Genomic DNA, 26,447 nt, shown 5'->3' with positions numbered 1-26,447 from the left:
GAAGACTTTTTAGGGTCAAAGGACACATGAAACAGTATCCCAAACCATGGTGACCATTGTATTAGAGCTAAGAAATCGGAAAGAATGAAAATCAGCCTTGAGATCCTTTCAGAATATAAAGCAAAACAGACAAAAATAATAAAAAAATAATCAAAGAAACTTTACATCAACATAAAAATGAAATCAATTGTTTTGCACCATATTTTTGTCATTAGAGGGGCTCAGAAGTGGAGGGAACTATTAAACTGCATTACAGGTAAATTTATTGTAGGACAAGCCTTTGAGCAATTTATATTTTAGATGTAATAACTGTAACTCTACTTGCATCCTTGAGAAAAAAAGTTTTAATGACCAGAAATGAGTTCTATTTTCTTTCAAAACTAATTACTGGACTTTTAGTCAAAATGATCAGCAGCTGAAAAAAACTTGTTAAAAATCAAGTGTAGCATTATTTTTTCAAATAAGTTTACTTACCATATATATAATTACAAAAACTCGTGCTATGGGGTATCTCCGGAGAAAAATTCCCAGGCGGATGCTGTGCAAATGGAGGTGGGGGGGGGGGGAGGAGAGAAAACAGTTACACTCAAAGCACATCTTCCTGTGGTCACAGCTAATGATGCTTTTTAGCATTTCTCTCATTTAAACTATTTATGTGGCCACCATAAAAGAAAAATCATTTTACAGTAGATTGTTAAATGACTACTTGAAATAACCATATGGAAACATCATAGTAAATACTTTCTCTACTGTTTGTGGCTTGACTGTTAAATACAATCTATTTCCCTTAATTCTTCAGCTACAACTATAGGAGGCAAACTCTCTAAATAATTTTTCTTTTAGAGATCAAAGAAATTAGAAGAAAGAGATAAGGCAAGCGTCAACACATGAATAGGAAAAAGAGTCTGTGTGGTTAACAAACTTGCAATAGCTAATCTGGAAGCTGGTACACCGACACATGCTTCTAAAAGGCTGAGAACTATAGAAACTCAAGTAAACATTTAACTAAAGTAAATGTGGGAAGAACATGAAGTCCAGACCTGACCACTCATGCCTCTTTGCAACATTTTTTCCTGGTCAAGATAGATACACATACAGGCAAAATACACCTTTCTTCTAGGCCTTTCTGCTTCTTTCACTGCCATCAGAATAATGCCTTCTATCTAGTTTCTCTAAAAATTATAATATAGGTTGAATAAATGAATAGTTGAAATAAATGTGCTTAATAATCTGGACATAACGACTATGGCATCTTTGGTCCATGGCCTCAAGAACCTAAGCAAATCATCCTCTTGATTTTTAACATCACAGCTCTATTCTGACACAAAAAGAAAAGACTGCTCTATTTTGGAACAATTCATTATAATTGTGTTTAATTATAAACACTAAGAAGCAAAAGAGTTTAGTGGATTATTTAAACATGAAGTTTACCAAGACAAACATACACTGTTAAAACATTTTCTTCATAAGGTGCATATCTGCTAGTATAAAGAAGTTACAAATATACAATAACATGTATACAAATTATACATTACTCATATAGTATATATAAAGTATATATTAAAACGAATACTGTTCACTTGTACATACTGGCATCTTTTATTCTCATCACATGATAAAGTAATGAAAGAAAATATTCCAATGGATGTATTTACATGAGATAGAGGTTTTCTCACTGAAATTTAGTAAGAGTTTACTATAGAAAGAAGAGAAATGTGGTTAGGGAGCAAGATGGCAGAGGAGTAGGAGACCTGGATTTCGTCTGGTCCCAGGAATTCAGCTGGATAGGGATCAAACCATTCTGAACACCTACAAACTCAACAGGAGATCGAAGAAAAGAATAGCAACAACCCTCTGAACAGAAAAGCGACCACTTTCTGGAAGGTAGGACGTGCGGAGAAGTGAATCCGAGGCGATATTCGGGAGGATAGACGGCGGGGGAGGGGGCCTCCGTCGGCCGCTTCTGGCAAGTGATAGAGCCGTTTTTTTTGTTTTGTTCTGTTTTTGTTTGTTTTTATCTTTTTCTTTTTTCTTTCTTTCCCTTCCTTTTCCCCCGGCTTCAGGTCTTTCTGATTTGTTTAGAGTATATTTTCTGGGGACGTTGTTACCCTGTTAGCATTTTGTTCTCTCATTCATCTATTCTCCTCTGGACAAAATGACAAGACGGAAAAAATCACCTCAACAAAAAGATCAAGAGGTAGTACCGACTGCCAGGGACCTACTCAATATGGACATTAGTACGATGTCAGACCTAGAGTTCAGAATCGTGATTTTAAAGATACTAGCTGGGCTTGAAAAAAGCATGGAAGTTATTAGAGAAACCCTTTCTGGAAAAATAAAAGAACTAAAATCTAACCAAGTCAAAATCAAAAAGGCTATTAATGAGGTGCAATAAAAAATGGGGGCGCTAACTGCTAGGATAAATGAGGCAGAAGAGAGAATCAGTGATACAGAAGACCAAATGATGGAAAATAAAGAAGCTGAGAAAAAGAGAGATAAACTACTGGATCATGAGGGCAGAATTCGAGAGATAAGCGATACCATAAGACGAAACAACATTAGAATAATTGGGATCCCAGAAGAAGAAAGAGAGAGAGGGTCAGAAGGTATATTGGAGCAAATTATAGCAGAGAACTTCCCTAATCTGGGGAAGGAAACAGGCATCAAAATCCAGAAGGCACAGAGAACCCCTCTCAAAATCAGTAAAAATAGGTCAACATCCCAACATCTAATAGTAAAACTTACGAGTCACAGAGACAAAGAGAAAATCCTGAAAGCAGCTCAGGAGAAGAGGTATGTAACCTACAATGGAAATATTAGATTGGCAACAGACCTATCCACAGAGACCTGGCAGGCCAGAAAGGACTGGCATGATATATTCAGAGCACTAAATGAGAAAAATATGCAGCCAAGAATACTACATCCAGCTAGGCTGTCATTGAAAATAGAAGGAGAGATAAAAAGCTTCCAGGACAAACAAAAACTAAAGGAATTTGCAAACACAAAACCAGCCCTACAAGAAATATTGAAAGGGGTCCTCTAAGCAAAGAGAGAGCCTAAAAGCAACATAGACCAGAAAGGAACACAGACAATATACAGTAACAGTCACCTTACAGGCAATACAATGGCACTAAATTCATATCTTTCAGTAGTTACCCTGAATGTAAATGGGCTAAATGCCCCAATCAAAAGACACAGGCTATCAGATTGGATTAAAAAACAAGACCCATCGATATGCTGTCTGCAAGAGACTCATTTTAGACCCAAAGACACCCCCAGATTGAAAGTGAGGGGGTGGAAAACCATTTACCATGCTAATGGACACCAAAAAAGAGCTGGGGTGGCAATCCTTGTATCAGACAAATTAGATTTTAAACCAAAGACTGTAGTAAGAGATGAGGAAGGACACTATATCCTATTTAAAGGGTCTATCCAACAAGAAGATCTAACAATTGTAAATATCTATGCCCCTAACATGGGAGCAGCCAATTATATAAGGTAATTAATAACAAAAGCAAAGAAACACATTGATAACAATACAATAATAGTGGGGGACTTTAACACCCCCCTCACTGAAATGGACAGACCATCTAAGCAAAAGATCAACAAGGAAATAAAGACTTTAAATGACACACTGGACCAAATGGACTTCACAGACATATTCAAAACATTCCATCCCAAAGCAACAGATTACACATTCTTCTCTAGTGCCCATGGAACATTCTCCAGAATAGATCACATCCTAGGTCACAAATCAGGTCTCAACCTGTACCAAAAGACTGGGATTATTCCCTGCATATTTTCAGACCACAATGCTTTGAAACTAGAACTCAATCACAAGAGGAATGTCGGAAAGAACTCAAATACATGGAGGCTAAAGAGCATCCTACTAAAGAATGAACGGGTCAACCAGGAAATTAAAGAAGAATTTAAAAAAATTCATGGAAACCAATGAAAATGAAAACACAACTGTTCAAAATCTCTGGGATGCAGCAAAGGCAGTTCTAAGAGGAAAGTATATAGCAATACAAGCCTTTCTCAAGAAACAAGAAAGGTCTCAAATACACAACCTAACCCTACACCTAAAGGAGCTAGAGAAAAAACAGCAAATAAAGCCTTAACCCAGCAGGAGAGGAGAAATAATAAAGATCAGAGCAGAAATCAATGAAATAGAAACCAAAAGAAGAGTAGAACAGATCAACAAAACTAGGAGCTGGTTCTTTGAAAGAATTAACAAGATTGATAAACCCCTGGCCAGACTTATCAAAAAGAAAAGAGAAATGACCCAAATCAACAAAATCATGAATGAAAGAGGAGAGATCACAACCAACACCAAAGAAATACAAACAATTATAAGAACATATTATGAGCAACTCTATACCAGCAAATTAGATAACCTGGAAGAAATGGATGCATTCCTAGAGATGTATCAACTACCAAAACTGAACCAGGAAGAAATAGAAAACCTGAACAGACCTATAACCACTAAGGAAATTGAAGCAGTCATCAAAAATCTCCCAAAAAAGAAAAGCTCAGGGCCAGATGGCTTCCCAGGGGAATTCTACCAAACATTTAAAGAAGAATTAATACCTATTCTTCTGAAACTGTTCCAAAAAATAGAAATGGAAGGAAAACTTCCAAACTCGTTTTATGAGGCCACCATTACCTTGATCCCAAAACCAGACAAAGACCCCATCAAAAAGGAGGATGACAGACCAATATCCTTGATGAACATGGATGCAAAAATTCTCACCAAAATACTAGCCAATAGGATCCAACAGTACATTAAAAGGATTATTCACCACAACCAAGTGGGATTTATCCCTGGGCTGCAAGGTTGGTTCAACATCCGCAAATCAATCAATGTGATACATTAACAAAAAAAAGAACAAGAATCATATGATCCTCTCAATAGATGCAGAAAAAGCATCTGACAAAGTACAGCATCTCTTCTTGATCAGAACTCTTCAGAGTATAGGGATAGAGGGTACATACCTCAATATCATAAAAGCCATCTATGAAAACCCTACAGCGAATATCATTCTCAATGGGGAAAAACTGAGAGCTTTCCCCCGAAGGTCAGGAACGCGGCAGGGATGTCCACTATCACCACTGCTATTCAACATAGTATTAGAAGTCCTAGCCACAGCAATCAGACAACAAAAAGAAATAAAAGGCATCCAAATCGGCAAAGAAGAAGTCAAACTCTCACTCTTTGCAGATGATATGATACTCTATGTGGAAAACCCAAAAGACTCCACCCCAAAACTGCTAGAACTCATACAGGAATTCAGTAAAGTGGCAGGATATAAAATCAATGCACAGAAATCAGTGGCATTCCTATACACCAACAACAAGACAGAAGAAAGAGAAATTAAGGAGTCGATCCCATTTACAATTGCACCCAAAACCATAAGATACCTAGGAATAAATCTAACCAAAGAGGCAAAGGATCTGTACTCAGAAAACTATAAAATACTCATGAAAGAAATTGAGGAAGACACAAAGAAATGGAAAAACGTTCCATGCTCATGGATTGGAAGAACAAATACTGTGAAGATGTCAATGCTACCTAGAGCAATCTACACATTCAATGCAATCCCCATCAAAATACCATCCACTTCTTTCAAAGAAATGGAACAAATAATCCTAAAATTTGTATGGAACCAGAAAAGACCCCGAATAGCCAGAGGGATGTTGAAAAAGAAAAGCAAAGCTGGGTGGCCTCACAATTCTGGACTTCAAACTCTATTACAAAGCTGTAATCATCAAGACAGTATGGTACTGGCACAAAAACAGACACACAGATCAATGGAACAGAATAGAGAGCCCAGAAATGGGCCCTCAACTCTAGGGTCAACTCATCTTCGACAAAGCAGGAAAGAATGTCCAATGGAAAAAAGACAGTCTCTTCAACAAATGGTGTTGGGAAAATTGGACAGCCACATGCAGAAGAATGAAACTGGACCATTTCCTTACACCACACACAAAAATAGACTCAAAATGGTTGAAAGACCTAAATGTGAGACAGGAGTCCATCAACATCCTAAAGGAGAACACAGGCAGCAACCTCTTCGACCTCAGCCGCAGCAACTTCTTCCTAGAAACATTGCCAAAGGCAAGGGAAGCAAGGGCAAAAATGAACTATTGGGACTTCATCAAGATAAAAAGCTTTTGCATAGCAAAAGAAACAGTCAACAAAACCAAAAGACAACTGACAGAATGGGAGAAGATATTTGCAAATGACATATCAAATAAAGGGCTAGTATCCAAAATCTATAAAGAACTTATCAAACTCAACACCCAAAGAACAAATAATCCAATCAAGAAATGGGCAGAAGACATGAACAGACATTTTTCCAAAGAAGACATCCAAATGGCCAACAGACACATGAAAAAGTGCTCAACATCACTCGGCACCAGGGAAATCCAAATCAAAAGCTCAATGAGATACCACCTCACACCAGTCAGAATGGCTAAAATTAACAAGTCAGGAAATGACAGATGTTGGTAGGGATGCAGAGAAAGGGGAACCTTCCTACACTGTTGGTGGGAATGCAAGCTGGTGCAACCACTCTGGAAAACAGTATGGAGGTTCCTCAAAAAGTTGAAAATAGAGCTACCATAAGATCCAGCAATTGCACTACTGGGTATTTACCTCAAAGATACAAATGTAGGGATCCGAAGGGGTACGTGCACCCCAATGTTTATAGCAGCAATGTCCACAATAGCCAAACCGTGGAAAGAGCCAAGATGTCCATCGACAGATGAATGGATAAAGAAGATGTGGGGTGTGTATATATATATATATATGTATATATATTTTATATATATATATATATATATATATAGAATGGAATATTATGCAGTCATCAAAAGGAATGAGATCTTGCCATTTGCAACGACATGGATGGAACTGGAGGGTGTTATGCTGAGCGAAATAAGTCAATCAGAGAAAGACATGTATCATATGACCTCACTGATATGAGGAATTCTTAATCTCAGGAAACAAACTGAGGGTTGCTGGAGTGGTGGGGGGTGGGAGGGATGGGGTGGCTGGGTGATAGACATTGGGGAGGGTATGTGCTATGGTGAGCGCTGTGAATTGTGCAAGACTGTTGAATCACAGATCTGTACCTCTGAAACAAATAATGCAATATATGTTAAGAAAAAAAAAAGATAGCAGGAGGGGAATGATGAAAGGGGGGAAATCGGAGGGGGAGACGAACCATGAGAGACGATGGACTCTGAGAAACAAACAGGGTTCTAGAGGGGAGGGGGGTGGGAGGATGGGTTAGCCTGGTGATGGGTATTAAAGAGGGCACGTTCTGCATGGAGCACTGGGTGTTATGCACAAACAATGAATCATGGAACATGACATCAAAAACTAATGATGTAATGTATTATGATTAACATAACAATAAAAAATTAAAAAAAAAAAAGAAGAGAAATGATCAGGGTTAATCATCTTCAGTAAGACACAAGCACTGGCCGACCACATAGAGCAATCTCATGAGATTGAAATATCGTGAGAGGAAGTAGGGAAATATCACTCTAAATATCAGCTCTGTCTGAAGGGACTCACTGTGACTGAAGCCACCGGAAAATGGTACAAAAACAGCTGACAATCCCTCACTCATCATTACTGCCCTTGCTTACCTAAACTGGTCAATTGAACTAGCAGCTTTTCGGACTTTTCCATACATTCCTGCCAGATTTGTTTCTGTATCATTAAAAAGAACAGGAACATTTCGGAGCCGTGTGCCTGCTTAAACAAGAAAATAATGAATTAATGTACAAACACCAAAAGCAATGTCCTAACAAAATTATAGTTGAATATATTACTGTCTTATAAATGGAAGAAATTCTCAAGGCCAACTTTCTAAGCATTACACAAAGAAGGTGCAGCCATAAAGAAAAGACAGATAAATTTGATTATATAAAATATTTAAACTTCCATATCCACAAAAATAAAAATTAAAAAAATAAAAAAATCATTTCCCCATGAAATTAGCAAAAATTGAAGTTTACAAATACCAAGTGTTGCCAAGAGTCAATATTAATGAGCACTTTCTTCCTGTGCTAGCAAGAGTGAGGCCAGACACCCTTTCTACAATGCTGATGACTCCCAGATTTGTATCTCCAGCCTGACCACCAACTCCAGACTCATCTAATCGTCTGTTTTGTTTCCATCTGGATGTTCTAACATCACCTGAAGCTCAGGTGCCCAAAACCATGATTCTGACTTCCTGCCCTCCCTGCCAACCTACTCACCCTGCCATTTTCCCCATCTCAGTACATGACAACATTGTTCCATCAGCTCAGGCCAAAACTCTTGACTCCTTTCTTTCTCTCAAACTGCACAACCAATCTACCCGCTCTCCTTTAAAATAAACCCCTGCAAACCCCAATCGGGTTTTAGCTGCCACCATCCCTCACACACATTAATATGATGGCTCCTCTCTGGTCCCCCACCTCCACTCAGCTCTCTGCAGTCTATTCTGGACACAACAGCCAGAGGCATCTTGCTAAAATGCAGTCAGTCACACCTCTCCAGATCCTTCAATGGCTTCCTACTTCATTCAGAGTAAAAGTCCGTACACAGGCCAAAACAGTCTCTTCCAAGCTCTCTGAATCCCCCTTTGACTACTCTCCCCCCTCACTCAGTCTTCTCCAGCTGCACTGGCCTCCTTGCTGTTCCTGCAACATGCCAGCACTGCTCCTACCTCTGGGCCTTTGCACCTGCTCTTCTCTTTGCCTGGAAGCTCTTCCTGCAGACCTCCTTCTAGTTTACCATCACTTTACCTCCTTTGGGACTTTAATAAAGTGCTTTATTTTGCCTTCTTTGGTGTGTGTGATTACTAGTGAGACTGAACATTTCTCTAATCAGAAATACCATAATTTTCTTCTAGTTTTTCCATGTTTCGATTTAGTATTTAATTCTTCAATCTGACAAGGATTAATTTTGTGTGCAAGTGAAATGAAGGTTTACCTTTAAACAAATTCCCCCCAGCTCACCAGCTAGTCTAGCACCATAATGATTCACTGATTTCTGACAGATTATTATATGTTTAATTCTTATATATTAATTAGGATCTTTTTCTGGGCTATTTTGTCACAGACTAGAATTTTTTTGTTTTTGTTTTTTAAAGTAAGCTCTAAAGGGCGCCTGGGTGGCTCAGTTGGTTAAGCGACTGCCTTCGGCTCAGGTCATGATCCTGGAGTCCCGGGATTGAGTCCCACATCGGGCTCCCTGCTCAGCAGGGAGTCTGCTTCTCCCTCTGACCCTCCTCCCTCTCATGCTCTCTGTCTCTCATTCTCTCTCTCGCAAATAAGTAAAATCTTTAAAAAAAATTAAAAAAAATAAAAATAAAAAATAAAATAAGCTCTAGAGGTACCTGGGTGATTCAGTCAGTTAAGTGTCCGACTCTTGATTTCAGCTCAGGTCATGATCTTATGGTTGTTAGATCAAGCCCTGCATTGGGCTCCACGCTCAGTGGGGAGTCTGCTGGAGATTCTTTCTCTTTCTTTCCCTCCCTCCCTCTCTCTCTCTTCCCCTCTAATAAATAAATAAATCTTTAAAAAAAAAAAGAAAATTGATTTATATGAAAAAGTTAAAAACCAATAAAACATATAAACATATATAGGAAAAAAGTCTGAAAGGAGATATTCCAAAATGTTATCTGAGGGGAACAGATTATTTGGATGATTTTATTATCTTTTTGAGATTTCTTTTGACAGCAACCATTTTATCAAAAAAACATATATATAAAATAACAAGTTATTTTTAAAAAATTTTAAAAAACTTCTATTTATTTTTTTTTAAAGATTTTATTTATTTATTTGACAGAGAGAGAGAGCCAAGTAGGGGGAGTGGCAGAAGGAGAGGGAGAAGCAGGCTCCCCGCTGAGCAGGGAGCCCAACGAGGGGCTCGATCCCAGGACTGAGATCATGACCTGAGCTAAAGGCAGATGCTTAGCTGACTGAGCCACCCAGGCACCCCTTAAAAAAACTTTTAATTTAAAGCCAAAGAACGGAGAGATTTGCTGAATGACTACTTTGTAGACTTTATGAAGCTCTAAGATTAAATACCTGATCTGCTGAAGCTTATACTGAAATCTTTAACATTTTTCTTGATTATGTATTTTGGGAATCTACAGATTTCTCTATTGAAATTATAGAGCATGGATATACTTATGTGACTATTAACTTTAATATTCATAATTACGGACTAGAAGATTTTTAAAACAAATCTTCCTTTAAGTTTCCCCCAAAGCCCCTTTCTGCCAAATTATCTGCCTTGTCATCAATATCTTGTTCAATGTCCTACATATTTCATTATGATCACTGTTCCTCAGGTCTCCCTTCTCCAAGTCCCATACTTGGAGTCCACTGTCCCGTTTGCTAAAGATCATGTCAAACAGTGCATGGCTCAGGCCTCACATCAGGAGAAAAGCAGTGCTTTGCTGGATGGAGCTTCTTTTCAAATAAAAATGGTCTTTCTGTAACTTTTCAAAGTCATGTCTGAATTAGCAAGGTTGGAAATTAAGGCAATGCAATGTTCTTTTCAAATTCCTTTTTTTGTTACCTTCGCCATTATCAACTCCAGACATATTAATGGAAGACCCATTGTTGCCACTTCCACTGGCAGAGTTCACCTGCTGCTCGAGGCGCTCCAGCTGGAAGACCAGAGAGTTCTTCTCTGTGCTGAGACTCTCCAGCATGGTCTGCTTCTGGATGAGAGTCTCTGTTAGCTGATGGAGTCGGTTTTCTAACTCGGACTGACTACTGTTGCTTAAAGTTTTGTTAGTAAGCTGAAAGGCAAAGTGTTCATAAAATTATTACATAAAGTAAAAGTCATACAACATAGAATCTACATCCCCACATGTAAATAAAGTGTAGCATCATTCAATTTCTCAAAACTCACTGTCTACAGAAAAGATTTTCAAACTGTATGAATGGGCCACAAAATCAATTTGGTGGGTCACAATCCACATTTTAAAATAGTGATAGAACAGAATGGGACAGAGAGTACACAGCACATAGTATGTAAGAGTACTGTTCTGTGAAACTTCTGTTTAGTGTTGTATTTCTAAGTACATGTGAGTATCGAGACACAAGGTATACTTTACTTCTTACTGTGGCATCATGGTCAAAGATACTTGAAAGCATCGATCCACAGGACAGTGTGAACTTCTGGACCGGGATTCAAAACCCTCCGTAACTCAGCAGCTGCGGCACAGTGCAAAGGCCACAAACTGAGGTTTTCACCTCTGCTTGGCAGTTTTCTAGCTATCTGACATTGGACAAATTGCTACACCTCTCTGTACATGATGTTCAGGGATACTATTCCATTCTAGTGAGTATCAGTATAGTGGTATATCCCCCTGAGGTTTTAATTTGCTTCCCCTGATGACTGATGATTTTGAGCACCAACTTACATTCGTATTTGGCCACTCGTTTATGGGTTGTTATTGTTTTTGGCAATGTATGAAGATGCTGATCTCTTTTTAAAATTGTATAAATCAACTTCCTTTTATGAGACAAAGGTTTTCCTCTGTTCTACTTAGATAAAAAAATCTTTAAGAAATATCCCTCTAAGATTAATTCTTAATTAACAAAAATAGCACAATATCTTATGCTTAGTAGGCACTCAAAAAACATTTAATAAATAAGGAATGTTTAAAAGGATTAAACCAATTGGTGGTTTATGGTCCTTTCTTTTGACTTTCTGCTAACAAGTCATGTTATCACTTATAAGCACTTCACAAAGGTAGGTGAGGGAAGAATGGAACACTGAAATCAGATGTTCCCAACTCTTACAAAAATTAAAATATTTTAAAATATTTTAAATTATGGACTACTATGAAGTTTGACAACTTAAAAACTAAAATTATTTGACTTTTTATGTTCAAACTAAGTCAGCAGCTAACTAAAAAATGAAGAATCGATTTTTATGTAAATTATTTAAATGATCAATGAGCTCATTATTTATTAAGTCAATAAATACAAGGGATAAAGGACAATGTGAACATAAGGGAGAAAAGGACAAGCTAGAGTTACAGGATAAGTGGATGCATGATTTTGTCACAATTAATGATAAGCATTGGTAAATCTGGGTGGTGGGCACATGTTATTTCTTATGTTTTACATTTTCAGAGTTAAAAAGAAGTCTTGGCGCCTTTATGAAAGACCTATCAATTGTTAATAGGAAGATTTATCACTGGATTTTTCTTAGGAAAGAGAAACGATAATTATGAAACTGGCAATCAGCACAACCAAAGGTATGAAATTTTGGGGTAAGTCACGTGTCCTCGGATGGCTCTGGCTAGAAGACACTTCTAGATGAAGAAGCCATAGAATACAGCAAACACAGACTAAAATGGCATTAGATGAAAATTCTGTATCAGATTGAAAGTAACATCTCACTGTTGTAACAGCAGAACTCCGTTGAAAATATGGGAAAAGGTCTTTCTATAGCCTTTGAAAAAAATTAGCTTTGCAATGGTATCTTTTCCCAAGTTGTGAACACTCATTCATACCTGATTCCTAAGTTTTTGAATTTCTTCTTCTCGATCTTTAATCCTGCTTTGCAATGTGTTCTTTGTTCGATACAGATCTTCTTCTATGTAGTGGAACTCCTACAAAGTGAGACATGAATAAACAGAAGCTAAGTCAGTGCTCCCCACTTCATCCCCAGCACCTACAGCAGTTCCTGACACACAGGAGGCACTCAGCCGACACGCGCTGCATCGATACTGAATGAACAAGTGAACAGACGTGGAAGGGTCTGATGAACAGCACTGCAGCACGATGTGTCAAGTCTTTCCATGGTCAGAGGTCTTCATTTTTCTTGGGTAGATATGTAGCGATAGAACTGCTGGATCACATAAGTGTTATGTCTAACTTAAAGGGAAAAACTTGCCAAATTGTTTTCTGAACTGGTTTCAAATCCCTGCACCGTTTTGCATTCCCACGGCAATATGAGAGAGGTCCAGTTCTTCCACAGCCTTCCCAACATTTGGTATCGTCAGTCTCATTAAGTGTAGCTATTCCATGGGGACGTCCTGATATCTCACTGTGGTTTCAATTTGCATTTTTCTAACAATGAATGGTGCTGAGCAGCTCTTCATGTGCTTATTTCTATCAGGCAGTATCATGAACCTGTTTTGTTCTATCATAGATAAAAGAGGAAAAAAGAAATACCTCCGGGTTCACTAACAACCACACAAACCTGCTGCTGGTTTGTACAATGGATATGATGAGTCGGTGTCAGTTGGAATTTAAGAGCAAAGCACATGGCAGGGAAGAAAGAATAATTAGTTAACTAAGAATCTTCAAAAGCATTATGCTTGGGGAGCCCAGTCGGTTAAGTGTCTGCCTTCGGCTCAGGTCATGATCCCAGGGTCCTGGGATCGAGCCCCGCATCGGGCTCCCTGCTCAGTGGGAAGCCTGCTTCTCCCTCTCCCACTCCCCCTGCTTGTGTTCCCTCTCTCGCTGTGTCTCTGTCAAATAAATAAATAAAATCTTTAAAAAAAAAAAAGCATTATGCTTAACTGTGCAGATAAAGTAAGTAAAGGGAGCTGTATGAAGAAGTAAACAGAAGACAGGATCAAACTGCTAGACTACTTTAGAACATTTAGTTCAACCTGCTCACTTCACAGATGAAAAAAACTGAGATAAGTGAGAACAGAGAAAATGAGGCAGTAATTAGGGTAGGAGAACCGCAATTTACAAAAAGGTCTGCATGATTTCTTTTAAATCTCCAGGCTAGCACAAAATTTAAGGTTGAAATTATTTAAAATTAATAAAGAGCACTACAGGACTATTTAATCCCAAGACTAAGCACTTGCACCTAGAACATCTGATGACTAAATAGCCTAGAGCTACATTCAGCTGCACTCGCCTCTACTGGACTCATTTTAAAAACAGGCACTGACAGCGGATGTGGGAAGTCTATCTGCCATAATAAAATGAAAATTATCTAACTATCAAGAACATCAAATTTTTGCCTTTTAATATATAATAGCTCCTGGAATAAATTAAAATGCAATTTCTGGAAGGACAGCCAATTTTATAACTAAATTATCTAAGACAGCTTATGATGTATTCTGCAGGTGGCTACTCAATCGTTTTTCCTACCACTCAGGAAACAGATATAAGTCATACCTTCGTACTAAAAACAAACATTTCTGATAATAGACCAGTTTCAGAAATGATAAATCCTAATAAAAAAGATCTTGAGAATATAAATACATAAAGCTAAAAATGTCATAAGTGATGCACTGATCATTATAAGAATAGTTTTCTGCAAAATGAAGAGAATACAGATTTTATTGTGAGGATAAAATAAGATCATGTATACTAAGTGCCTATAACAGTGTCATTATTCGGGGCACCTGGGTGGCTCAGTTGTTAAGCATCTGCCTTCGGCTCAGGTCATGATCCCAGGGTCCTGGGATCGAGCACCGCATCGGGCTCCTTGCTCTGCAGGAAGCCTGCTTCTCCCTCTCCCACTCCCCCTGCTTGTGTTCCCTCTCTCGCTGTGTCTCTCGCTGTCAAATAAATAAATAAAATCTTTAAAAAAAAACAAAAAACAGTGTCATTATTCAATAAGTTACAGATGTTATTAACATAAGATACAGCATCTTGTTCTGAGAATGTGGATGTAAGCACGGTTAACTGTTTTAATAAGAAAACTATTATGTAAGTATACTAAGGTAAACTAATTTGGTTTGGGGAGCAGACAACTGCTAACTGAACAAAGAAATGTAATTTTAAACATGATTTGTAAGAACAGTCTATAAATATTTCTCCTCAAACAGAAAGAGCAGTCTAATTACAGCACTAATGTTGTATTTATATTTCTATTAAAAAATATTACTGTTGTCCCTAGAAAGTACAAATGTAATAAAACGTGAAAATCAACGGATGTTTTTAAGTTTTCCATACATACACACTGTGACAAAGAGATATAATAAAACACAGACAAGATAGTAGAAAGAACTCTGGGACAGGCATCCGGGTTCTATTCTATTCTCTAGTTAACTGTGTGAGGTTAGGCAAGTCTCATAGCCATCCTATGGCTCTATTTTTAACCTGTGAAATAAACAGTGAGGGGGGTAGGTAGTAACAAGACAGGAGGGAACTAGAAGGTCCCATTTATCATCACCACTCCACACCCATTCTCTAAGAATTTCAGTAAGTTGCTTCACTGGAGAGTCTCCTCATAGGACTGCCAGCAAAGCATCTTCCTTGGTAATCATCCAACTAAAATTTTTACCCACGAGGTGCCTGGGTGGCTCAGTTGGTTAAGCATCTGGTCATGGTCCCAGAGTCCTGAGATTGAGCCCCACATCGGGTTCCCTGCTCAGTGGGGAGTCTGCTTCTCCCTCTCCCTCTGCCCCTCTGCCCCTCTCCCCGCTCATGCTCTCTCACTCGTGTGCATGATTGCTCTCTCTTTCTCTCTCTCAAGTTAATATTTAAAAATAAATAAATAAATAAAATCTTTACCTGCTTCTGTCGCTCCAATTCTGCCTCCAGTTCCTGTTTAGATGCTTTCTGCCCAGCTATTTGGTCTTGCAGATCTTGTAACTGTTCTCTTGCTGATTCTGCTTCACTAACCTGCTGTGCCTCCATATCCTAAAACGATGAGCCTTATATGTGAAAGCAATCATTAACTGTTCATTTCAGCATTTATCAAGTAATCACTATGTGCCATGAACTGGGCTCAGGAGGCACTAGAGGGAAAAAGACGAGTGAACATGGTCTCAGCCTGAAAGGAGCACATAAACAGATGCTTCACTGTATGATACGGCAAATGGTGAGAGAAACGGACAGGACACCGTAGCCGCCACGGCGCATGAACCATATGGTTGAAGGAGTATGAGTCAACAGCGGCTCATTGGGAGATTATAGCTCTATCCAAAAGCTAACAATTTCCAAAGGAACAGAAACATAACATCAAAAAGATGGCCCCTGGAATTGCAGGTTATAGTTAGTTTTTGTGTGTGTGTCAAGTAGGAATATAACTTCTCTCTCGTATCACCTGAGGTTAGCCTATTATTTCATTTTTAAAGCTTTATTACCATTACCTGTTTTCATATCTTTATTTCTTACTGCTTCAATTAGTGTCATTACTCTCACTTCTTCAAAAAACCACCTTCTAGATTTCCTGTGCAATCTACTAGTGGCAAAGAACATGACTCTAGATTTCTATATTTACCCCCTGTATGGGTTAACCATGTGTCCATCCATACAGTACTACAAGAGATTAAAACAGCATCTTAATTTGCTTTTTATCTTTTGGTACACTGTTTTATATTCATCTACACAAACTCTGGCATTTCATATACGGTTTGAAAGAACCAAAAATTAATGATACTCCAGATAATAATACCAGTGTGATAGTCTATAGTCACAACTTTGTGGATTTAGAGGAAAGCAGCAGTAAGTAGAATGATTTTCCCCTATCCTTGAGTTTTTGGGGTTAGCAGTAGGTAAACTAATCTCTGTCATCAATTTGACTTAATTAGATGAATTCTTGAGAGGCAGACAGTATGAACAGTGGTTAAGAACACATGTTCTGGAAAAAAACAAACAAAAACAAAACACATGTTCTGGAAATCAGACAGACTAAGGTTCTAATCCTGACTGCTACTTCACTATAGTTATAGGAAACTACTTTCCTCCTCTGTGACTGAATTTCTTCAAACTGTAAAATGAGAACATACCATCTCCCTTAGAGGATTACAGTAGGGAATAAATGGAAGACTGTATGCTGAGAGGTTAGTGCAATGCCTGGCAAGTTAAGTGCTTAGCTATTACAGTCATTAACAATTCTCCCATTTTGCTAGATATACTGTAATCCTTACTGTAGATTTTATGAGCTTCTTGAGAAATGGTCAATGTCATCAATGATGCTGGGGTAAGGAAATTAAATAAAACAAGTCATATTTTTTATAATCTCACCCCAAATACACGGATGAATAAAACAAGGTATGAACAGGATTAGCATCTATTCAGTTTCTAAGTTCACAGGACTGAATTCTTTGGAATTCAAAATTAATTATAGGAAAAAAAAATCCAACCATACAGACTATAAGGATGACAGCCTTGAGGACCAGCTCTTCTACTTTACCAGTAAGAAAGAAATCCAGAAGTAACATTAGCTACTATTTGTTGAGGGCCTAATGCATGTTAGGAACAATGCTTGGCCCTTCGATGCATATCCCTTATCCTCAAGAAAACCTGTGTTTATCTCCACTTTACAGATGAGAAAACTAAGGCTCAGTGAGATGAAGTATCTCATGCAGGTAACACATCTACTAAGTGCCAAAGACGGGACTTCTCTCCATATCTGATATTCAAGCCCATACTCCAGACAAGAAACCCTACCTTACAACTTCCATACTTTCCTTTGTAGGTCACGCACATCTTACAAACCAATAATTTGCTGAGTTCACACGTTTTTTTTTTTTCTTTTAAAGAAGGGTTGTCAGCCTGCATTTTACCTTCTCTCGTTCTCAGAGACTCCTCCTATGATATTTACGTCAAAGACTCCATGTTTAATCTAAACAAAAGGTCCAACTTACTTTTGGATTAAAAACTGCAATTACACGTAAACTATAAATCATAAGATTATTCGTGAAACTATAATTAAGGGACTGTCCCTGTGTCCATTCCAGTATCAGAAAACATCCCAGTTTTATAGACAAGCCCAAATCTCATTTGTGTTTTAACCACTGGATTGTTATAAGATCCATAAATATGAAGATTCTGTCTGGTTCCTTGCTGTAACTCCAAGCCTACAAGATGCCTGGCACATGGCAGGCACAGGGTAAGAATTTAACAATTGCATCTAGTTAGCTACATATGTTTGTTATTCCCAGGACTTCACAGTCCATCGACAGGCAGGAAACCGATCGCCTTAGATGCACTGCTGCATGGTGACCACTAACACCCTTCCCCCAAAATACAGAGACTCCACCGCCGCTCACCTGCCGATCGCCGGGGTCAGTGGCTGGCTGTGCAGCGCAGCCGCACCGAATCTTACCTGTAATTCGGATCTCAGCTGATGTATCTGGCCCATGAGCTTCTGTATTTCCTCCTTTTGCATCTCCTTTTCATGCCGAAGTTCTTCCAGCTCCATGCTGTTAGCAGTACTGCTATCGAGGCCTTCAAAACCAGATCCTTCCTTTAAGCTGTTAATCAATTTTTCTTTAGACTATTATAAAAAAAGAAATATCTTTAAGCAAAACAGAGATTAGCTTGTATACTGAATACATCAGTCTTACACCAACTAAGCCACTATGGAAATAGTCCAATTACGTTCTCCATCAAAGAAAGTCCACATTGGGATAAGAATGCAGCAGGGCCTTGCTATACACCAGCCTTGGATTTTAGTATCCAAGACTATGTTACTGTTGAAAACTTGTTGTTAACAAGATTTCCCTCGTATTTTCTTCTCATCCTTTCTCATGCTTTTTATCTCCATCATACGCTACTCAGCAAATATTTACAGAGCACCTACAATGGGTTTGGCATTATGCTCAGAGTCCCATGCAATGAAGAGGTCTCTCATTTGAGATAGTACCCTCCGCCTTACAAACTGGAGGGGAGTTACAAGAAGGCAATAAGCAAGTTGAGAGAGGCATCTGCTAAGATTACTTGCAGAGTTCCAAAGAGAAGCCACTTACTGGGGAAGAGAAGGCTTTACTTGAAAGCAGCAGTTATGCTGATCCTGAAAAATGGCTAGGATTTTAACAGGTGTGGAGAAAACAGGACAAAGCATAAAAATGCAAAAGCATTAGGGCGTGTAAGAAAGTATTGTTGAGATGCGCTCGGACAGTATGTTAGGACCAATCTGTGGCGGGGGGGCTTCAGATGCCAGGCTAAAATGTTTGACTTTTGTCCTGGTGGGCGAAAACAAACAACTAAAAAAGTAGACAGGGAAGTGATATGAGCACGGATGCATTTAAGGAGGGTTAATGTGGCAGTGGTATAAAGTAGGTGTTCACCAACTATGGCTGATGGGCCAGATCTGGCCTGTGGCCTATTTGTGTATAGCCCACAAGCTAAGCATGATTTTTACATGTTTAGATGATAAAAAAAATAAAGACAAAGTATGCGATGGAGACCACATAGAACCTGCAAAGCCTACCATATGTACTATTTGGCCCTTTACAGAAAAAGTTTGTGACCCCCAATGGAAAGGATGAGTTGGAAGAAGAGATTCGATGTGGGAAGACCAGTTTAAGAAGTGCTATATAATTCTAGGCCAGCAGTAAGGACTATCAGCTCTTTCACCTTCAATATGAATATCTGAGAGGCACTCTCCTCCATCAAAAATAGTTTTTCTTCTCATGTGGTAGGATTATGGGTGACTTCGTTAAACTTCTCTGTATGTTTCATATTTTCTGTAACACACATAATTCTCTCTCTCTGCTCCCACATGGCTAATGCCCAGACCCATGGGCTGAGCTTCAGGCCTCTACTTCTGATTGCCTTCCTAAAACTTTCACCTTGGTGTCACTCGGTGCACTCAAATTCTGCAAACTCATTGTCACTTGTCCTAGAGTCCATCAGTGCTAGCCGGATGTCTTTCCTGTGTCTCTGCTGCACTGCCCGGGGCGTATCGCTCACATCTGAACCCAGAAAACCGGAGTCCTCCTAAGGTCTGCCTGCAGTTCCCCTTCCTCCAGTTGAAACCCCAAGTGTCACACATCCCACCTCCTACATGTCTCTTAGCTGTCCCATCTGCCACCCTCACTGCCACAAATTAGACCAGGTCCTCATTACTTCACACCATTAATTCCGATACTCTCCTCTTTACCCTCTCACCATCCTATCCTCACCCATCAACGTCCGCAGCAATTTACTGAGACCTCCTAAGGGCCTGACCCAGTGCCAACTCTCCTCTTCACCGCAAGTCCTCACGCTGCTCAGTCTCTCACCTCTCACCCCTACCACTACCTAGGAGATAAAAATCAAAACTCCTCTGCACAGGATGCGAGGCCCTCCATGGTCTGGCTTCTGCCTGTCATTGAGTTTTCTCTCCCCGCTCTTAGTCCCTAAGCCTTCATGCTCCAGCGGCAGGGAACCAGCTGCCATCCACTAAAGATGCTGTGCTCCCGCAGACCCCCTTTGCTCTGGCACAGCTGTTCTATCTGAAATCTCTTCCCTACCACAAGCCCTCCTACTCATCCTCCAAGTTCCTCTTTGTACAGCATCTCCAGTCATTCCCGACATTCCCTGGCAGATTTTGAGGGCTTACTGCATCAATAACTTCATCACGTCGATTACCTCAGTGTCTTTCTGCTAACTGAACGCTCTTTTCAGAAAGAAAACACCCCCCAACATCTATCATAATGCCTCATTAGAATAGTTAGGTGCTCAATAATAAATTAGAGTGACACAGCAAAAGTAATCAGAACAGTTTGGAGGAGATGGGTATGCTGTCTCATGAAAGTAGAATCAAAATAGTGCTCACACCCAACGGGAGGCAGGAGATAAAGGAAAAAGGTGGAGTCAAAACGTCATCGTGGTTCAAGCTCTACTGCCTGGGAAGGAGGTATAATATTTACCAAAATTAGAGAATGAAGGAGAAGCTGGTGTGAGCGATGGGGAATCCCACACAGAGAAGCCTGGCAGGCACTCAGAAACCGGGGTCAGGAAATTAGGCTGGGAGACACGCTGGAGTCACATCGAGGTGACAGACAGAAGCAGAGTGAGTATAGGATAACGCCAGGTAAGGAGTGAGAGAGGTCTTGGGACTGAATTTGAGAGAACTCTTCGTCTCTGGAGACTCTGGAGCAGTGAAAGAAGACGGAGAGAGAGGGCAGCTCGAGTAGCACCGGAGGCAGGAGTTTAAGAAGGTAGAAGGGCTAATGGTGTCCGATGCTCTACCCACATCAAAGTGGATGGATATTAAGAAAAGGAAGAAAATACATATTCAGGTCATTAAAGATGTCTGGGAAGACAATTTCAGAAATGTATCAGGGACAGAAATGATACGAAGGAGTTAGAGTTAACAGCTCTAAAATAAAGATGGCATATTTACAAGAATCCTATTAAGTCTGATATCGAAAGAAAGAACAGGGAAATGGACCCAAGTGGTCAAAAAAGACAAAGGATTGTTTTTTCCCTAAGCAGGAGTTCCAAGATCTAGTTTTTGATCTTCCACCCAGCAACCATATGCTCTTGAGTAAGCTGAGCCAGAAAAAGGAGGCAGAGTGGAAGAAACAGAGAGAGGACAGACTCAGACTCAGGAGGAAGAGCTTACATATGGTGAAGAGGAACCCTCCCAGGGAAAGATGAAAGGATACCTTTCCCTCAGGAGGCAAAGGACAGAGAAGCCCAAGACTACATGAGATGACACGGGGGAAGCTGGCTGAGGCCGAGACCAGCTGTTCTGAAAAACTCAACGGGGGACCAGCCAGGAAGAATAAAGTGGCTGCTTAACGACAAACGTCGACAGTGCCGTGCTTAAGGTGGCAGCTGAAGACCTGAGCTAGGCTGTAGCAGAATGAATTTTAAATAAAAAGAAAGAAAAACGGCAGGAACAAGGGACATTTCGGACTTTTGTAATATCTCTAAGTGCAGGAAGGCACCTGAAGCGAGCCAACCCAGCCAAACACGAACAAATCCTCTCGCAGATCTATAGGGAGTCGAAAAGTGTCTCCCACCTGGCAAATCTTAACATCCAAAAGACATTTCATGCTTACTTGGAGTATTCTAGTAGCTTTTTGCTTGTAGTCAATTAATTCCTGCTTAGAGGACTCCAAGTTGGACTTGTACGCTTTGACTTGCTGCTGTAGCTCATCAACTCTCTTCTTCTCCTCCGCATATTTTCTTTCCGCCAGAGTGACTGCTTCTGCCAAATTCTGACGTTCCTCTTCCATTTTATTAAGGCGTGCAGCAAACTCACTCTGTGACAAATTTTTATATCATCTTTACATCATTTCCTCTGAAATATATTTTACAACCATCCAATCAGATGTCTTATGGGATTGTTTTTTTTTTTTAGCTCAGCCCAACAACATAACAGGGAGGTTAAAAACAAAAACAAAAACAAAACAAACAAAACACTTCATTTGTTAGGAACTGAAGAATAGGGAATCTAAGGTTGTTGGCTCCCAAATATGGCAATGCATCAGAATCAATTAAGAGTTTATTTTTTATTTTAAGGATTTTATTTATTTTGAGAAGAAGAGAGCACAGAGGGAGAGTGAGAGGGAGCAGCAGACTCCTTGCTGAGCAGAGAGCCTGATGCAGGGCTCAGTCCCAGGACCCTGAGATCATGACCTGAGCCGAAGGCAGACGCTTAACCGACTGAGCCACCCAGGTGCCCCAATTTAGGAGTTTTAAACAAATACAGCCACCCAAAGCTGTCCCCAGGCTTACTGAATTGGAATTTCCAAGACTATGCTTGGAAATGGAAATCTGTTTAAGAAATTTCCAAGGTGAATCTGGTCAGCCTGATACTAGCTGATCAATGAATAAAACAGAAAGTCTATCAGAAAGCAAATAAAAGGGGCACCTGGGTGGCTCAGTCGGTTAAGCGTCTGACTCTCGGTTTCAGCTCAGGTCATAATCTCAGGGTCAGGAGCTCAAGCCCCATGTCAGGCTCTGTGCTCAGCACGGAGTCTGCTTAAGTCTCTCTCAAATAAATAAAATAAATCTTAAAAAAAAAAAAGGTAAACCACAGAGATAAGTAAACAGCTACATCTTTTTTAATAGCATGACTAACATTTTCCCTTTCTTTCAAATTTTCTAATGAACTATTCAATATAATTTTTTAGCTTAAGAAACTTCCAAAGCACACTCTAGAAAAACACATGCCTATCACTTACTAGCCTAACTAGTTCTGAGAATTATTTATATTTTGCCTTTATTCTCAAAAGTTCCCATCACCAGAACACTCAGAAGGTGAGGCAAAAGTCCGAAAGCAAAAGTTCACACACCAATAACTAAAGCCACAAACCTCTGACCCAATATTAACTCCTGCTTTGAATAAAAAGAGCAAGAGGACTATGCTAATGTCTACTAAGCATGTGAAATGTGCCTAATGCAACTAGAATTGAATTTTTCTGTTTACTAACTTTAGCTAATTTTTCTGTTAATTAGCTTTAATTAAACACAAAAATACTTAATTCAGGGGTGCCTGGGTGGCTCAGTCGTTAAGCATCTGCCTTCGGTTCAGGTCATGATCCCAGGGTCCTGGGATCAAGCCCCACATCGGGCTCCCTGCTCAGTGGGAAGCCTGCTTCTCCCTCTCCCACTCCCCCTGCTTGTGTTCCCTCTCTCGCTGTGTCTCTCTCTGTCAAATAAATAAATAAAATCTTTCAAAAAAACCCACTTAATTCAATTAATAGATTCACTGGGATATAATTCACATACTATAGAATTCACCCTTTTATGGTGTACAATTCAGTGGTTTTCGGTGTATTCACAGAGTTAGCTGTACAACCATTACCACTACCTAATATCACGTACATTTTCACCCCAAAGGGAGATCCTCTACCCACTTCTCCCTTCCTCCTAGCCCCTGGCAATGATTAATCTACTTTCTCTATAGATCTAACTATTCTGGACATTTCATGTAAGTGAAATCATATAATATGTGGCCTTTAGTGTCTGCCTTCTTTCACTTAGCATAATGTCTTACAGGTTCATCCATGTTGTAGCACGAATCAGTACTTCATTCCTTTTTATGGCTGAATGCTATCTCCTTGTAGGCAGATACCACACTTTGTTTATCCATTCAGCAACTGATGGATATTTGTATTAGTTCCAGTTTGGGGCTATTGTGAATAATGCTGCTATGAACATTTGTGTACAATTTTCTGTGTGGACCAATATTTTCAATTCCCTTGGGTATACACCTAGGACAGAGCTGCTAGGCCATATGGTAACTCTACACCTAACTTTTTGAGGAACTGTCAGTAGAAAACTTCTGAGTATGTTTAGAACAACTGGGCATGTGAATTATTTTTTTACCTCTAAATTTTATGAAATCTAAATATAGATCAAGTATTACATAAGCAAATTTATGACTGAATTAAGTATAAAATATATTTTAAAGTATCAGTTTGCAAAAAAGAATGTAAAATATCTCATTAATGATTTTTATTATTAACTGTATGTTGAAATGATAGTACTTTGATTTTGTTGTTGTTTTTAGGAGCCCAATGCGGGGCTTGAACTCATAACCCTAAGATCAAGACGTAAGCTGAGATTGAGTCAGATGCTTAAGTGACTGAGCCACTCAGGTGCCCCAAAATGACAGTACTTTGGATATACTGTGTTAAATAAAATACATTCATAAGATTTTCCAAAAGTCCACATTAACTGATAGTTACTTTCAGGGCTGAACTATTTTCACCTGTTGAAAAGATAGTCTGAACCAGTGGTTTTCAACCTCACTGGCTAATAGATGCATGTAAATCTTATAAAACTCAAACACCACTGCTTATGCCCTGCCTCACACCATGGGATCCGACTCCCTGGGAGTAGAGACCTGGCATCAGAAAATATTAAAAGCTACACAAGTGATTCTAATGTACAGACAGGGCTGAGAATCACTGAACTAGATGCAAAAAAATTCATTTAAGTGTAAAACTCTACATTTTACGTACAATTTTCTCTGGAAATAAATCAATCAGATTGAACTAGAATCAGAAAAAGCTTAAATAAAAAAATAAACAAGATGCCCCACATCAATTTTTTCCCTCATTTGTCAGTGTTTTATTCGAAAGTTTTTCAGTACCATCTAGTTTTAAGAAAGAGGACCCAAATCAGCTTTTCATCAAATAATGGTAATGTTGGTTGCACAACAAAATTAAATAAAGAAATATCTATCTCTACTGAATGTTCTATTTTAATTGTATTCCTTTTTTTTAGGGGTGCTGAGGGGCTGCTCCCCTTTTATAAGTGTAACACCCCTCCTCTCTAGGACCATTGTCCAACCTGTGCATCGTCCCTTCAAATACCATCTCAGAGGAAAAGCCCCCACATTTCTCGTCAATGCCTTGTTGATCACAGAGGATGTTGACATTTATTTTAATTGTATCCCAATACATAAGATTAAGTAAATTTAGCAAGAATCAAGCTAAATTTTCAAATACTTGGTTTCTGTCACAGAAACAGATTTTTCTGAAATGCACCGCAGAATTTTCTTAAAGAGTAAATGTTATCAAACAGCATAAAGGCATTCTTCCTTTCTAACCTGCATTTGTTTACAGCTCTCCTGCTCTCTCTTCCGGGCGGCGTCTGCCTCATGCAGTCTCTCCTGAAGAGTTTGCAGAGCTTGGTTCTGCAGGCTGCTACCTTCGCTGTGATCCTGCATTATTCTAAAAGAAAAGACATCACTTGAAAAGACTTATTTCCACAGTGTACAAGGTGGAATAATTTTTAAAGCATCGGCTTGACAGCACAAAATAGATGATGTGACTGGGGTGCCTAGGTGGTGCGGTCAGTTAGGCGTCTGACTCCTGGTTTTGGCTCAGGTCGTGATCTCGGGGTCCTGATATCGAGCCCCCTGTTGGGCTCCACGTTCAGCACAGAGTCTGCTTGAGATTCTCTCTCTCCCTCTGCCCCTTCCCCCACCCCTCTCTCTCTAAAATTAAAAAAAAAAAAAAAAGATGGTTTGACTAAAATATCCTTAAAGAAATCTTTTTGCCTTTTAATGGAATGTAACCTATATTTTTAGGCATCCAAATATAAGCACACACCACATATCATTATATGTCAAAAAATTAAGGACACTATATTCTTCAAATATTTTTAAATTCAGAATTTGCTAACAATGCATCTCAAGGTTCAAATAATAAATCAACTTTTAATCGCACACATTTACAACAGTACCGAAAGATAAATTTTCCCGCTCTAAATTTCAAAAGCTAAGTTTTCATAAGGTAGTATACAGCACCACAGTATTTATCATTACTTGCATGGGGAAGCCTCTTTCTAGGTCCCTTTCTCATGGTCACTAGGATGAGCTACCGTGATTTCTCGGTCTGCAAGGCTTCCAGGGCTTCGGTGCGTGTGGTCAGGAGCTGGTCGGCCTCCTGCAGCCTCACTTTCAGCACAGCCAGCTGCGAGTCCTTGGCATCCACCGCTGCAGTCAGGTCATCTACTTGGGCTCGCAGCTCGCGGGTGATTCGATCACTCTTTGAATGGTCAACATTCCACTTTTCAACTCTTGCTCTTGCTTTGGTTAATTCTTAAAAAAAAAAAAAAAAAAAAAAGAGATTGCTCTCTTCAAGCAGACACACTTTTCTCAGAGGACACAGAGACTCTCCTCTGTATCCCTGTAGTACTTTCTGCCAAAATTAAGAGCTTACAAATATCTTCAAATCATTTGCTTCAAATGGGATACCCATATCTCAAGGCCAACATTCACATCTACATCACGGTTAATAGGTTGGAAAGGGCACGATGCTAGC

At 39.4% G+C, this 26,447-nt stretch overlaps 1 protein-coding gene across 4 annotated transcripts in view; it reads right to left on the bottom strand.

Annotated features, from left to right (window-relative positions):
- Positions 1–26,447, bottom strand: part of GOLGA5 (golgin A5) — a 67,472-nt gene that overhangs the window by 1,384 nt on the left and 39,641 nt on the right. For 2 of the 4 annotated variants that reach the window (XM_032405820.1, XM_032405819.1), the window contains exons 4-12: positions 26,005–26,224; positions 25,229–25,352; positions 21,726–21,929; positions 18,056–18,226; positions 15,514–15,642; positions 12,543–12,641; positions 10,589–10,814; positions 7,660–7,768; positions 475–538 (exon numbers count right to left, since the gene is read on the bottom strand). In XM_032405820.1, coding sequence (XP_032261711.1) covers positions 475–538; positions 7,660–7,768; positions 10,589–10,814; positions 12,543–12,641; positions 15,514–15,642; positions 18,056–18,226; positions 21,726–21,929; positions 25,229–25,352; positions 26,005–26,224 — 1,346 coding nt within the window. The remainder of the gene's footprint in view (positions 1–474; positions 539–7,659; positions 7,769–10,588; positions 10,815–12,542; positions 12,642–15,513; positions 15,643–18,055; positions 18,227–21,725; positions 21,930–25,228; positions 25,353–26,004; positions 26,225–26,447) is intronic. The other 2 variants (XM_032405823.1, XM_032405822.1) reach the window with 1 other exon arrangement.

Source organism: Phoca vitulina, unplaced genomic scaffold, assembly GCF_004348235.1.
Source record: "Phoca vitulina isolate PV1807 unplaced genomic scaffold, GSC_HSeal_1.0 scaffold7, whole genome shotgun sequence".
NCBI lineage: Eukaryota > Metazoa > Chordata > Mammalia > Carnivora > Phocidae > Phoca > Phoca vitulina.
Note: the sequence above shows the minus strand (reverse complement) of the source record. Positions and strands in the feature narration are given on the sequence as shown.